Source organism: Martes martes (genome assembly GCF_963455335.1).
Source record: "Martes martes genome assembly, chromosome: 8".
Taxonomy (NCBI): Eukaryota; Metazoa; Chordata; class Mammalia; order Carnivora; family Mustelidae; genus Martes; species Martes martes.
Window position 1 is genome coordinate 52,200,189 of NC_137895.1, and position 12,799 is coordinate 52,212,987.

The 12,799-nt window shown below is 38.1% G+C and overlaps 1 protein-coding gene across 1 annotated transcript in view; it reads left to right on the forward strand.

The window, feature by feature from the left end:
* The window catches only part of RIMKLB (ribosomal modification protein rimK like family member B), a 58,751-nt gene that overhangs the window by 41,442 nt on the left and 4,510 nt on the right, over window positions 1-12,799 (forward strand). The window contains exons 4-6 of the mRNA XM_080812180.1: window positions 2,355-2,585; window positions 5,901-5,987; window positions 7,795-7,998. Of these exons, the coding sequence (XP_080668306.1) occupies window positions 2,355-2,585; window positions 5,901-5,987; window positions 7,795-7,998 (522 nt within the window). The remainder of the gene's footprint in view (window positions 1-2,354; window positions 2,586-5,900; window positions 5,988-7,794; window positions 7,999-12,799) is intronic.

Below are 12,799 nucleotides of genomic sequence, written 5' to 3' on the forward strand. Positions count from 1 at the left end.
ACAACATAGAGGACCTTGCAGGTATTATGCTAAGAGAAATAAGTCACACAGGGAAAGGCAGATGCTGTACGATTTTACATGTGGAATCAAAAAAAGCTGAACTCATAGGTACAGATCATAGATATAGAAAACAGTTTGGTCGTTGTCAGTGGTGGGTAGTGGGGTGGGGGAAATGGGAAATGATGGCCAAACGGTATAGACTTCCAAGTTATAAGTAAATCTTAGGGATGTAGTGTTCAACTTGGTGACTGTGATTAACAATACTGTAATGTATATTTCTTTTTTAAAGAGAGCAGGGGTGGGGAGGTACAGAAGGGAAGGGAGAGAGAGAATCTTAAGCAGACTCCACACCCAGTGTAGACCCTGACACAGGACTCAATCTCACAACCCTGGGGTTAAGACCTGAGCTGAAATTAAGAGTTGGTCGCTCAACTGACTAAGTCATGCAGAGACTCCTATATTGTATATTTTAATGTTGCTAAGAGAGTAGATCTGATCACAGAAAATTTGTCATTGTGAGGTGATAGATGTTAAGTAAATTTATTGCAGTGATCATTTCCCAATGTATTTCATATAGTAAATCATTCTTTTGTACACCTAAAACTAATACAGTATTATGTGGCAGTTATATCTTAATAAAAACCTGTGGCTTTTCATGTTCGACACCTTAAATGACCAGCCTTATCTTTTACATTCTGTCAGTAAAAATTGTAGCTGTTTGTTGTTGTTTTTTAAAAGATTTATTTATTTATTTATTTATTTATTTGGCAGTCAGAGATCACAAGTAGGCAGAGAGGCAGGCAGAGAGAGAGGGAGAAGCAGTCTTCCTGCAGAGCAGAGAGCCCTATGGAGGGCTCAATCCCAGGACCTTGAGTGACTTGAGCCGAAGACAGGGACTTTAACCCACTGAGCCACCCAGGTGCTCCTGTAAAAATTGTAGTTGAACCACTTATTTTTCTTACTGATCTTTTGCTCTGTAATTGTGAAGTTTTCTTCCTCTTTTCTTTAAACACACACATACCTAAGTCTTATGCCCTAACTCAGGTGTTAACCTCCTTTTCTCTCCTATATCAGAACTTCCACATTTAAAAGTGTCTCTCCCACTAGAGTGGATTCTTCTAAGAATAAGGACCTTATCTGCCTTATTTGCCAGTCTATTTCTAATCTTTACAAAATAATCTGACAAACAGTAATTGCTTAATAGTAAGTGAATGAGTAAGGTATTGGTTGTATGGTTTATCTCCGAAAGGATATAATTCCAGTTAACTCATTAAAAAGAGAAGGAAATAAAACTTAAATGTACTGACAGAGAAAGAGGTCTCTGGTATAATTTTGAGTGATGAGAGAGAGTAAAATATCTTAAATATTTTTCTATACTTAGCAGTGGGGAAAATATATACCACTGTTAACATGGAGTACTGGGGCACCGGGGTGGCTCAGTGGGGTAAAGCCTCTGCCTTCGGTTCAGGTCATGATCCCAGGGTCCCAGGGTCCTGGGATCGAGCCCAATGTAGGGCTCGATCCCAGGACCCTGAGATCATGACCCAAGCCAAAGGCAGAGGCTTAACCCACTGAGCCACCCAGGCACCCCCTTTTTAAGTATTTATAAGTAATTTCTAGATGTAGCGTGGGGCTGGAACCTACAACCCTGAGATGAAGAGTTATAGGCTGTACCAACTGAGCCAGCCAGGTGTCCCAAGATTTGCTTTTTTTTTTTTTTAATTCAAGTGCCAGTTTTCACTTCTTCTTCTTCTTTTTTTTTTTTTTAAGATTTTATTTATTTATTTGAGAGAGAGAGATCACAGGTAGACAGAGAGGCAGGCAGAGGGTGGGGGGAAGCAGGCTCCCCACTGAGCAGAGAGCCTGATGCAGGGCTTGGTCCCAGGACCCTGAGATCATGACCTGAACAGAAGGCAGAGGGTTAACCCGCTGAGCCACCCAGGTGCCCCCCCACTTTTTTTTAAAATTCATCATATGTATCTGGATGTTTTTTCTGTCTCTGAACATAGAGATTATGACGGTCTTTTTAGTTTTATTAAGTACGCTCTACACCTGATGTGGAGCCTTGAACTCATGATCCTGAGATCAAGAGTCCCACGCTCTACCAGCTGAGCCAGCCAGGTGCCCCATGACTTTTTTTTAAAGGCTTTTTGGTTTTTCACTTTATTGACACATACTAATTTAATCACTGCAGGAATTTTTTTCAAGTTTTCTTTTTCCTTATAAAGAATATAAGGAATGTCTTGTTCCAGTGAAATCTTAACAACATTGTACTTTAGTTTTGTGACCCAAACTCTTAAATATTTTGGTATATTCCCTTTTAATGATCTTGGCTTCATTCCTATGTATTTCAGGTCTACGGATCAATGGAGAACTAATAACTGCCTATCCCCAAGTGGTGGTAGTGAGAGTACCAACCCCTTGGGTGCAAAGTGATAGTGACATAACTGTTTTGCGCCATTTAGAGAAGATGGGATGTCGGTTGATGAACCGACCTCAAGCCATCCTGAACTGTGTTAATAAATTTTGGACTTTTCAAGAGTTGGCTGGCCATGGTGTTCCTCTGCCAGATACTTTCTCTTATGGTAAGTTCACTAATAAGAATTTATAGCCCAAGTTTTACAGCACTTATAGTTCTGAAAGCTGCACTAAATTAATAGGGTTATGTGATATAAGGAAATTGTGAACATGAAGGTATTTCTTACAGAAATAGCTTTCAGTTTTAACAAACTGGGCCCAAGAATTATATATTCTGCGTTAAGATTTAATTCCATGATATTGTAGAGTGGATTTAGCAAACTTTTTGTAAAGGGCCAAATAGTAAATATTTTGCACTTTCTGGGCCGTAAGTTCTCTCTTGTGTGACCCAGGTAATGCTGTTGTAGTGTGAAAGCTGTGTTCCAATAAAACTTCATTATAAAAAAAGGACACGGAAAAAAAAAAAAAAAAAAGACACAGGGCGCCTGGGTGGCTCAGTGGGTTAAAGCCTCTGCTTTCGGCTCAGGTCATGATCCCAGAGTCCTGGGATCGAGCCCCGCATCAGGCTCTCTGCTTAGCAGGGAGCCTGCTTCCCTTCCTCTCTCTCTCTGCCTGCCTCTCTGCCTGCTTGTGATCTCTGTCTGTCAAATAAATAAATAAAATCTTTTAAAAAAATAAAATAAAAAAAATAAAAAAAGGACACTGGACCAAATCTGTCTTAAAGGCCTTAGTTTGCCAATGCCACGGTAAAAGATAATACAATTTGGTGACATCTCTGTTTAATGTCTGATTATCCTTATCAGAATTTTTATGATAATTCTTCAAAAATTGTTTTCTTTTAAGAAAATGACAGTATTCTAGGTATACTTGAAAACCAGTGCTTCCAAAACTGTCTATGGTAAAGGTAAAAGTTAATTTTTTTTTAAGACCAACATGCTGTGTTTCAGTACTCTTTTTTTTTTTTAAGATTTTGTTTATTTTATTTGACAGAGAGAGACACAGTGAGAGAGGGAACAGAAGCAGGGGGAATGGGAGTGGGAGAGGGAGAAGCAGGCTTCCCGCTGAGCAGGGAGCCCGATGCGGGGCTTGATCCCAGGACCCTGGTATCATGACCTGAGCCGAAGGGAGCTGCTTAACAACTGAGCCATCCAGGTGCCCCTGTGGCTCAGTACTCTTATAAAATATGATAAAAATGTCTGAGCAATGCAAGATGGCTATAAAAGCTTCCAGTGCTACTCTTCTCATATTTATCTGGTCAGTATCAGTAGCGGAGAAGTCACAAGCAGGCACAACACTTTTGAGTAGCACTGCCATAAATAATACTATGTTAGTATATTTCCTGTCTGTCCAATTCTTTTGTTTGGAAAGGATCAAACTTACTATAAATCATCACAATTTTCCATAAAGGCAATTCTTCAAATAAATGTTCAGTAGTGTTCTTGGAGAGTTAATGAGGCCTCTTTAAAAAAAAAAAAGATTTATTTATGAGTGAGAGAACATGCACGTGCATACACGTGTGGGGAGGAACAGTTGGAAAGGGATGTGCAGACTCTGCACTGAGTGTGGAGCCTGACACAGGGCTCAGTCTCATGACCCTGAGATCGTGACCTGAGCCAAAAAAGAGTTAGACGTTTAACTGAGTGAGTCACTCAGGGGCCCCAACTTAAATATTTTACAGAAAGGAACTCCCCAAGTCTGTATGGCATGTGTGGATACAGTTGTTGATTTTAGCAATTGCACAAGAAGAGACAATATGAATAGTTTGAGAATTCTGTCAGATGCTTTTGGGATCTAGCTTATATTAGGGGTCTATACTTCGGATTTCAGGAAAGTGGAAAGGAGAAAAGGGTTAAATTAACAAATGTTACCTATACTCTAATGTTGAAGGTTTAAAATTGGGGGACAGAATCATCTTAATGTCTCTAAGCTGCAAATGTATGATATTACAGTTGATTAATGAACTTTTTCCGGGTTAAATTCTTTTATATCACCATGCTGAGTTTTTACAGCTGTAGTTCATTTTTGCTCTAATCTTGTTACTGTATCATTTGTTCTTAGGCAATAAAAACAGTAAAGGATAAAACTTAACTCATGGGTACTGGGTGGCTCAGTGTAGAAAGAACTCTGATTAATGGAGATAAGAAAAATTAATTTATATGTTTCATGAGAGGAAGAGAACACAGGTAGCATCAACCTTGGATAAGTCTTGTAAACAGACTTACTCTTCTGTTTCTTAATCTAAACCGGGCAATGAGTACACTGAAGAAGATCTTGGTGCTTCTGTTATTTTGTGTAGCGGAGGAATAAGGGATAAAAATATAAAATACTGTATAGAATTAGGTAACTGAGTGGAAAGATAATTAATTTTTTAAGTTTGATATTAGAATATTTATAGTTTAAGATAGCTTTCATCCATTTTGTTTTTGTTTCTGTTTTTTTTAAATAAGTGTGGTTTTTTTTTTTTAAGATTTTATTTATTTATTTGACAGGGAGAGATCATAAGTAGGCAGAGAGGCAGGCAGAGGGAGAGGGAAGCATGCTCCCCACTGAGCAGAGAGCCCAATGCAGGGCTCTATCGCAGGACCCTGAGATCATGACCTGAACCGAAGGCAGAGGCTTAACACTGAACCACCCAGGAGCCCCCTTTCATCCATTTTAAAAGGGGTTATTTTAAACTAGTATTTAACTGTCCTTATAGCTTTTTTTTTTTTTTAATATTTATTTATTTATTTATTTGACAGAGAGAGAGAGAGAGAGAGCCATCACAAGTAGGCAGAGGCAGGCAGAGAGAGAGGGGGAAGCAGGCTCCCCGCCGAGTAGAGAACCCGATGCAGGGCTCAATCCCAGGACCCTGAGATCATGACCCGAGCCAAAGGCAGAGGCTCTAACCCACTGAACCACCCAGGCACCCCTCCTTACAGCTTTTTAAAGTAGGCTCCATGCTGTGCATGGGGCATGAATTCAGAACTGTGAGATCATGAGGTCAAGACCTGACCTGAGATCAAGAGTTGGATGTTTAACTGCCTGAGCCACCCAGGCAGTTTTAACTTTTCTTTTCTTTTCTTTCTTTCTTTTTTTTTTTTTTTTAAAGATTTTGTTCATTTATTAGCATGTGAGAGAGAGCAAGAGTGAGCAGTTGGGAGAGGGAGAAGCAGACTCCCAACTGAGCAGGGAGCCTGATGCGGATCTCAATCCCAGGACCCCAGGATCATGTCCTGAGCCGAAGGCAGATGCTCAACTGACTGAGCCACCCAGACGCCCCAGACACCTGTCAACTTTTAATAACTTTCTTTAAGAAAAACAAAATTTAGCCATCGGGTTCTTAACCTTCTACCTCCTCTGTGTTGCTGACTTTAGTATAGATAAAACTTACCACAAAACACCTATGTTACTGTTCTTAATTTCTTTTTTGCTCAAACCAGGCGGTCATGAAAATTTTGCTAAAATGATTGATGAAGCAGAAGTACTGGAGTTTCCAATGGTAGTGAAGAATACACGAGGTCATAGAGGTGTGTATGAATTGTTCCTATGGTATATCATTTTGAAATTACTCTTGAGAATTAATAAGGTTGATTACACAAAACAAATTTTTCTTAATCTGATCAATGCTATTATTATTTTCTTTGTATTTCCTCATGGTTATTGATTAGACAGTAGTCTTACCAGTTGAAATGTATAGCTTTTGAAGGACTTTGGGAGAATAAAAGGAAATTGTTGGTATATGGTACTTCAGGTTTCTGGAAGTCTGTTTTGGCTAGAACCATTTAGTGGTTGTCCTATAGATTTTAAGGTGCATATTTAATTTAGACCAACTTTCAAATTATATCTTTATCTTCCTCTTTAATAATGCAAGGACCTTAGATCACTAATTCCAGTGATCCCTGTCCCAATTTATATAGTTTGAAGACTTAAGTATATAAAGTAAAGCTATGAAGCTATAGAAGAAAGTGTATAAAGATATCTTAATGACTTCAGAGTAAGGAATTCCTTTTTTTTAAAAACTTTTATTTATCTGACAGCACAAGTAGGCAGAGAGGCAGGCAGAGAGAAAGGAGGAAGCAGGCTCCCCGCTGAGCAGAGAACACAATGCGGGGCTCGATCCAAGGATGCTGAGATCATGACCTGAGCTGAAGGCAGAGGCTTTAACCCACTGAGCCACCCAGGCGCCCCCAGAGTAAGGATTTCTTAAGGCATAAAATTTTCATGAATCCAAGTACTTCGTAAAGCTTAATGCCTTGACAGTAAGGCAGCCAAGAAGTCTTAGGGCTCCACAGAGAGGCTCCAGTGAACACAGAAGCTGCATGATCTCTTATGAATTAGCCTCAGAAGTCATACAGAAAATGTTCTGCTGTGTTCCGTTGTTTGAAGCAATCACAGGCCCTTCTTGATTGAAAGGGAAAGGACAAAGATTCCCCCCTCTTCTCGGTGGGAAGAATGTTAAAGGATTTATATCCTTTTTTTTTTTTTTTTTAAGAACTTTATTTTATTTATTTATTTGAGAGAGAGAGAGAGAGAGAGATCATAAGCAGGTGCTGAGACAGAGGAAGAGAAGGAGCCTAATGCAGGGCTGGATCCTAGGATTCTAGCATCATGACCTGTGTTGAAGGTAGATACTTAACTGACTTAGCCACACAGGTGCCCCACACCCATGTTTTAAAAACAGCCACTTGTGGGTGCCTGGGTGGCTCAGTGGGTTAAGCTTCTGCCTTTGGCTCAGGTCATGATCTCAGAGTCCTGGGATCGAGTCCTGCATCAGGCTCTCTGCTCAGCAGGGAGCCTGCTTCCCCTCTCTGCCTCCCTGCCTACTTGTGATCTCTCTCTCTGTCAAATAAATAAATGAAATCTTTAAAAAAAAAACAAACCCCAACCACTTGCTTTGGCACCAAAATTGACAAATACAGTAATGGAATTGACTAGTGAACTCAGAAATAAAACTAGGTATGTAGTAACATACTGCTATTTTTTTCTATGCAAATGTTATATATATTGTATAATAATATATGACTCATTTTTACTCAGAGGGAAATGTTATGCTAATAAATTAGGCTGGCATTATTGGCTGACCTGGAGGAATACAAATGTTAGACCCCTGCTTTATGACATATACCAAAATAAACTCTAGATTACTGTAGGAATTAAGGGAGTGATAGGAGAAAATTAACTTTATACACATTTTTGCATTGTTTCACTCATTACCATAACTGTTACTTAGGTTAGATTCTGAAAGAGCAGGTTGAGACTCAAGAAGATGGAGGTGGTGCACATCAACTGTGAGTAGTTTGATTTACATATATTTTTTTTCTTTTTCAACCACAGGCAAAGCGGTTTTCTTGGCTCGAGATAAGCACCATTTGGCTGATCTAAGCCATCTTATTCGCCATGAAGCTCCATACTTGTTCCAGAAGTATGTTAAGGAGTCTCATGGACGGGATGTGCGTGTCATTGTTGTGGGAGGCCGTGTGGTTGGCACCATGTTACGTTGTTCAACAGATGGAAGGATGCAAAGCAACTGCTCACTAGGTAAAAACAATACAGGTGTCTTTCTAGTATATATAATACTATAGCTTCTCCAGTGAGTATTCATATGTAACTACAGGTAACTTAAGATAAGTTTAAAAACATTATCTTTCACTTGTAACTATGATCAGTAGTAATAATATAATTATATTATTATATGAATATAATAAATATACTTTTGAATTGTTTTCTAATAATAAAATTGGTTTTCTCTGAAACATAAATTTGCTTTTTACCCATGCTCAATTTGTAACCCAGTTCACACTTGTATGAAATGTCTGACCAGAGTTAAAGATTCCGTCTTTGGTGATAATACTTAATTTGCATGTAATTGTAGTTCACTCAGGCTGGGTCCTAACCTGTTTTACCCATTGGTCAAAACAAGATTACTGCTTTTGATTTACTTTACTGTGTATTTTCTTGATCTCTTATTGTTAAAGTACTTTAGAACTTAGTCTGGGTTTTTTTCCTGTGTATTTCGTTTCCTTAGTCATCTGATCTGGATTGTGGCTTTAAATACTATCTATGTTGTTATTTTCAAATTTGTACCTCCATCTTGGGCTTTCTTTCTGAACTCCCAAGTACATAAAAATAGTTGCCTGCTCAGTTATCTACCAGTAGTTGTATAACAGACAATCCTGTCCAAAAGTGAACTCCCCACATAACTCCCCCTCCCAATGTATTTCACCCCCAGTTTTCTCCTTATCATTTAACGGCAACTCTGTCTCTCCAATTTAGACCAAAATCCTTAGTCTTCAAGTCTTATACCACAAATCAAAACTGTCAGATTTCAGTTTCTTTATTTCTACTCTCAAAGTGTATCCAAATCTGACAATTTCTCATTATCTCTGCCATTAATATTGTCTTACCATACTTGGATTACTTGTAGTAGCCCCTAATTGGTTGTTTTCCTTCCATCCTTACTCTCTTACAGTCTAACACTGCAGTGATAAAACCTCTTTTGTACTCTTGAAAAAATAATTTCTGCCTCCTGGCATTAGTTCTTCATATCCCATTTTCCATCATAATATTATGCTTATTAGCAGCTGCAGAGCTGAATGGCATCTTTTCATTTCTGGGACACCTTTACCTTCTTACTTTTCTACCGTGAAATTTAATTAACAATTTTTATACTTTAAGCAAAGAAATTACAAAGGTAAGTTAATTATATATTGAGTAATACTTTTTAAATTTTGAAGTAACTGAGAATTAGGAAAGTATGAAGGATAATATAAAGGATTTGTTTGTACCCATTAACCAGCTTGCAAAATAAGTTGTTGATTTAGTTCTCTCTTGACTCCCTTTCCTGCTCATTTCTCCCTCTCCTCCCCAAGTTCTGAACTTACTGTTTCTCTTTCCCTTAAAAGTACTTTCAGTTCTTCTGTCTTCCTAAACAAGATATTATTTTGTATGTTATAAAACTTTATATAAATGATTTAGAACGATATATATATGTATTTCAAAGATTGTATTTATTTATATGAGAGAGAGAGCATGAAAGGGGAGAAGGCAGAGAGAGAAGCAGACTCCCCGCTGAGCAGGGAGCCCGATGCGGGACCCTGATCCTGGGCCTCTGATCCTGGGACTCCAGGATCATGACCTGAGGCTGAAGGCAGTTGAACCAACTGAGCCACCCAGGCGCCTCCCCTCCCCTCCTTTTTTTCCACTTAACATCATTTTTGAGATTCATCTTTGTCAACATTTTAGCAGTAGTTGACTGATTTTGCCTGCTGCCTAATTTTACCTTTTGACTGCTTCCAATTTGGGCCTTTTATAAGCAGTGTTGCTACGAAAATTTTTTTGTATCTTTAGATATAGGCCCAAGAGTGTTTCTAGGTTAACCCGTTCACTCAAAAGTGGGACTTCTGTATCCTAGTGAGTTATACAACTTCACCTTTACTAGATATTACCAAATGAGTGTCCAAAGTCATTATATGTTTCTTATAGTGCCACCTTTTTGCCAACTTGGGATATTGATAGACTTTAAACATTTTGTCAGCCTGGCGTGATGATATATCATGTTATTTTAATTTGTACTCCTGACCCTATCCAGCTATCTTTTCTGAATTGCCTGTTGAGGTCTTTTACCTCCTTTATAATTGGAAATTTTTTTGTTTGTTTTTTTAATATGACTTGGAAAAGAGTCCTTTATGTACTTCAAATCCTTCATCATTGACATGAATTGTAAATGCAGTTTTTCATCCCAGCTTATGATATCTCATCTTTTTTTTTCTTCTAAAGATTTTATTTATTTTAGAGAGAGAGGGGAGTCCAGAGAGAGCAGCAGATTCCCCCGCCCAGCAGGGAGCCCAACCATCCCAGGACCCTGAGGTCATGACCTGAGCTGAAAGTAGCTGCTTAACTTAAATATAGCCGCCCCCCCCCCCAGGCACTCCTCATCTTTTTTGGTTTATATATTTTAGTGAATAGAAATTTTCAGTTTTAGTGTCATGCATATTCATGGTCTTCTTTACATTCTTTATTTTTTATTAAAGAAATTCTTTTTCACCCTATGGTTGTATTCTATTCTTATTACAGTTCTCTAAAATTTTTTGAAGTTTTGCTTCCATGTTTAGGTTGTTAAGCAACCAGAAATTGATTTTGTTCTTCAGTGTAAGGTAGAGATTCCCATTTTCTTTTTTCCAAATGAGTAACACCTGGTTTTCCCAGCACTATTTATTGAATGGCCTGTTCATTACTGATTTATAATGCCATCTTTCTTCTGTTTCAGAGTCCTATGGTCTGTTATATACTCTTCATTCCCTGTATGATTAGCAATCTAAATCCCTCTACCATTATGGCCTACTATCTGGTAGAGCAAGAGTACCTCTGCCTTATTCTCCAAAATTGAGTGCCCTCATTATTCTGTCCCCAGGGAGGCCTTTTTTTTTTTTAATAATCCTGATATTTATTTTTTCATCTTTATTGAGATATAATTGACATATAACATTGTGTAGTTTGAAATGTACAACATAGTGATTTTATATATGTATGTATTACAAAATGATTACCACAATAAGATTAGTTAACACATCCGTTACCTCGTTTATTACTGGTGTGTGTGTGGCAGGGGGGTGAGAACTTAAAAAAAAATTACTCTCAGGATGTGTGGGTGGCTCATTCGGTTAAGTGTCTGATTCTTAATTTTTGGTTCAGGTCAGTATCTCAGGGTTGTGAGATCAAGCTCCATGTTGTGGGGCTCTGTGCTTGGCAGGGAGTCTCCTTCTCTCACTCTCTCTGAAATAAATAAGATAAATCTTAAAAAAAATCTACTTTTAGCAATTTTCAAATACATAATATAGTATTGTTAACAGTAGTTATCATTCTATACATTATATCCCCAGAAGTTATTTTAACTGGAAGCTTGTACCCATTAACCACCTTCACCCATTTCCCCTGCCTTCCCCCTACCCGCATTCTGCAACCACCAATCTGTTATGTGTTTCTGTGAGCTTGTTTGTTTGTTTGTTTAATTCCACATATAATCATACAGTATTTGTCTTTCTCTGTTTGACTTATTTCACTTAGTATAATACCCTCAATATTTATCCATGCTACAAATGGTAGGATTTCTTTTTTTTTTTAATGGCTAAAAAAATATTCCTTTGTGTGTGTGTGTATCTCATATATTTTTTAAAAGATTTTATTTATTTATTTGACAGAGAGAGACATCACAAGTAGGCAGAGAGGCAGGTAGGGAGAGAGGGGGAAGCAGGCTCCCTGCTGAACAGAGAGCCTGATGAGGGGCTCCATCCCAGGACCCTGAGATCATGACCTGAGCTGAAGGCCGAGGCTTAACCCACTGAGCCACCCAGGTGCCCCTGTATCTCACATTTTTAAAATATTTATCATTGCAGTGTAGTGGACATACTAGTTTCAGGTGTACAACACAGTGATTTGATAATTCTGTAAATTACTTGGTGTTCACCACAATAAGCATAGTAATCACCATATAACATTATTACAATGTTACTGACTATATTCTTCATCTATACCTTTATCTCCATGACCTATTTATTCATTTATTTTTTATAAAGATGTACACATGTTTGCATGGGAGGGCGGGTGGAGAAGAGGAAGGGAGGAAAGGAGAGATCCTGGGCGCAGGGCTCAATCTCATGAACCCGAAATCACCTGAGCTGAAACCAGTTAGGTGCTTAAGGACTGTGCCACCCAGGCGCCTCCATGACCTCTTTGTTTTATAATTGGAAGTATGTACCTCTTAATCCCCTTCACCTATTTTACCCAGCCCCTATCCTCTCCCCTTTGGCAGCAGGTTGTTCAGAGGCCTTTTTTTATATGAATATTCTCTTATATTCAATATTTATAGTAAAAGTAACTATACCTCTCAAGTTCTGGTACTGTAGTAAGTTCTTAATGACTATTAACTTCTTTAGGTATTGCTAGGTATTGTTAGTATTCCATTTTATTTCAAAGATGAGGAAGGCCCAGAACAGTTAAGTAACTTGCTTGAGATAACAGATCTAATAATGGTGCAGCCAGAATGCAAATGTACTATTTGGTTCCAGAGTTGTGCTCTTAACAACTCTTTGAATATGTTGATTTCCAAAATTGAAAAAATTACATGGATTATAGATACCATTTAGATTTCCAAGTAAATGACATGAATTTAGCTTTTTTTTTAAACTGTTAAGCTGTGTGCCTCTGTACTCTTCTTAATGTTTATTAACTATAATATGATCTCAGTTATGTGAAATTATGTAGACACATCTGATGGATAGTTAACTAAATGTTAGATAATTATGGTTAGTACTGGAAATCAGCTTTCAAGCTATTTTTGCAA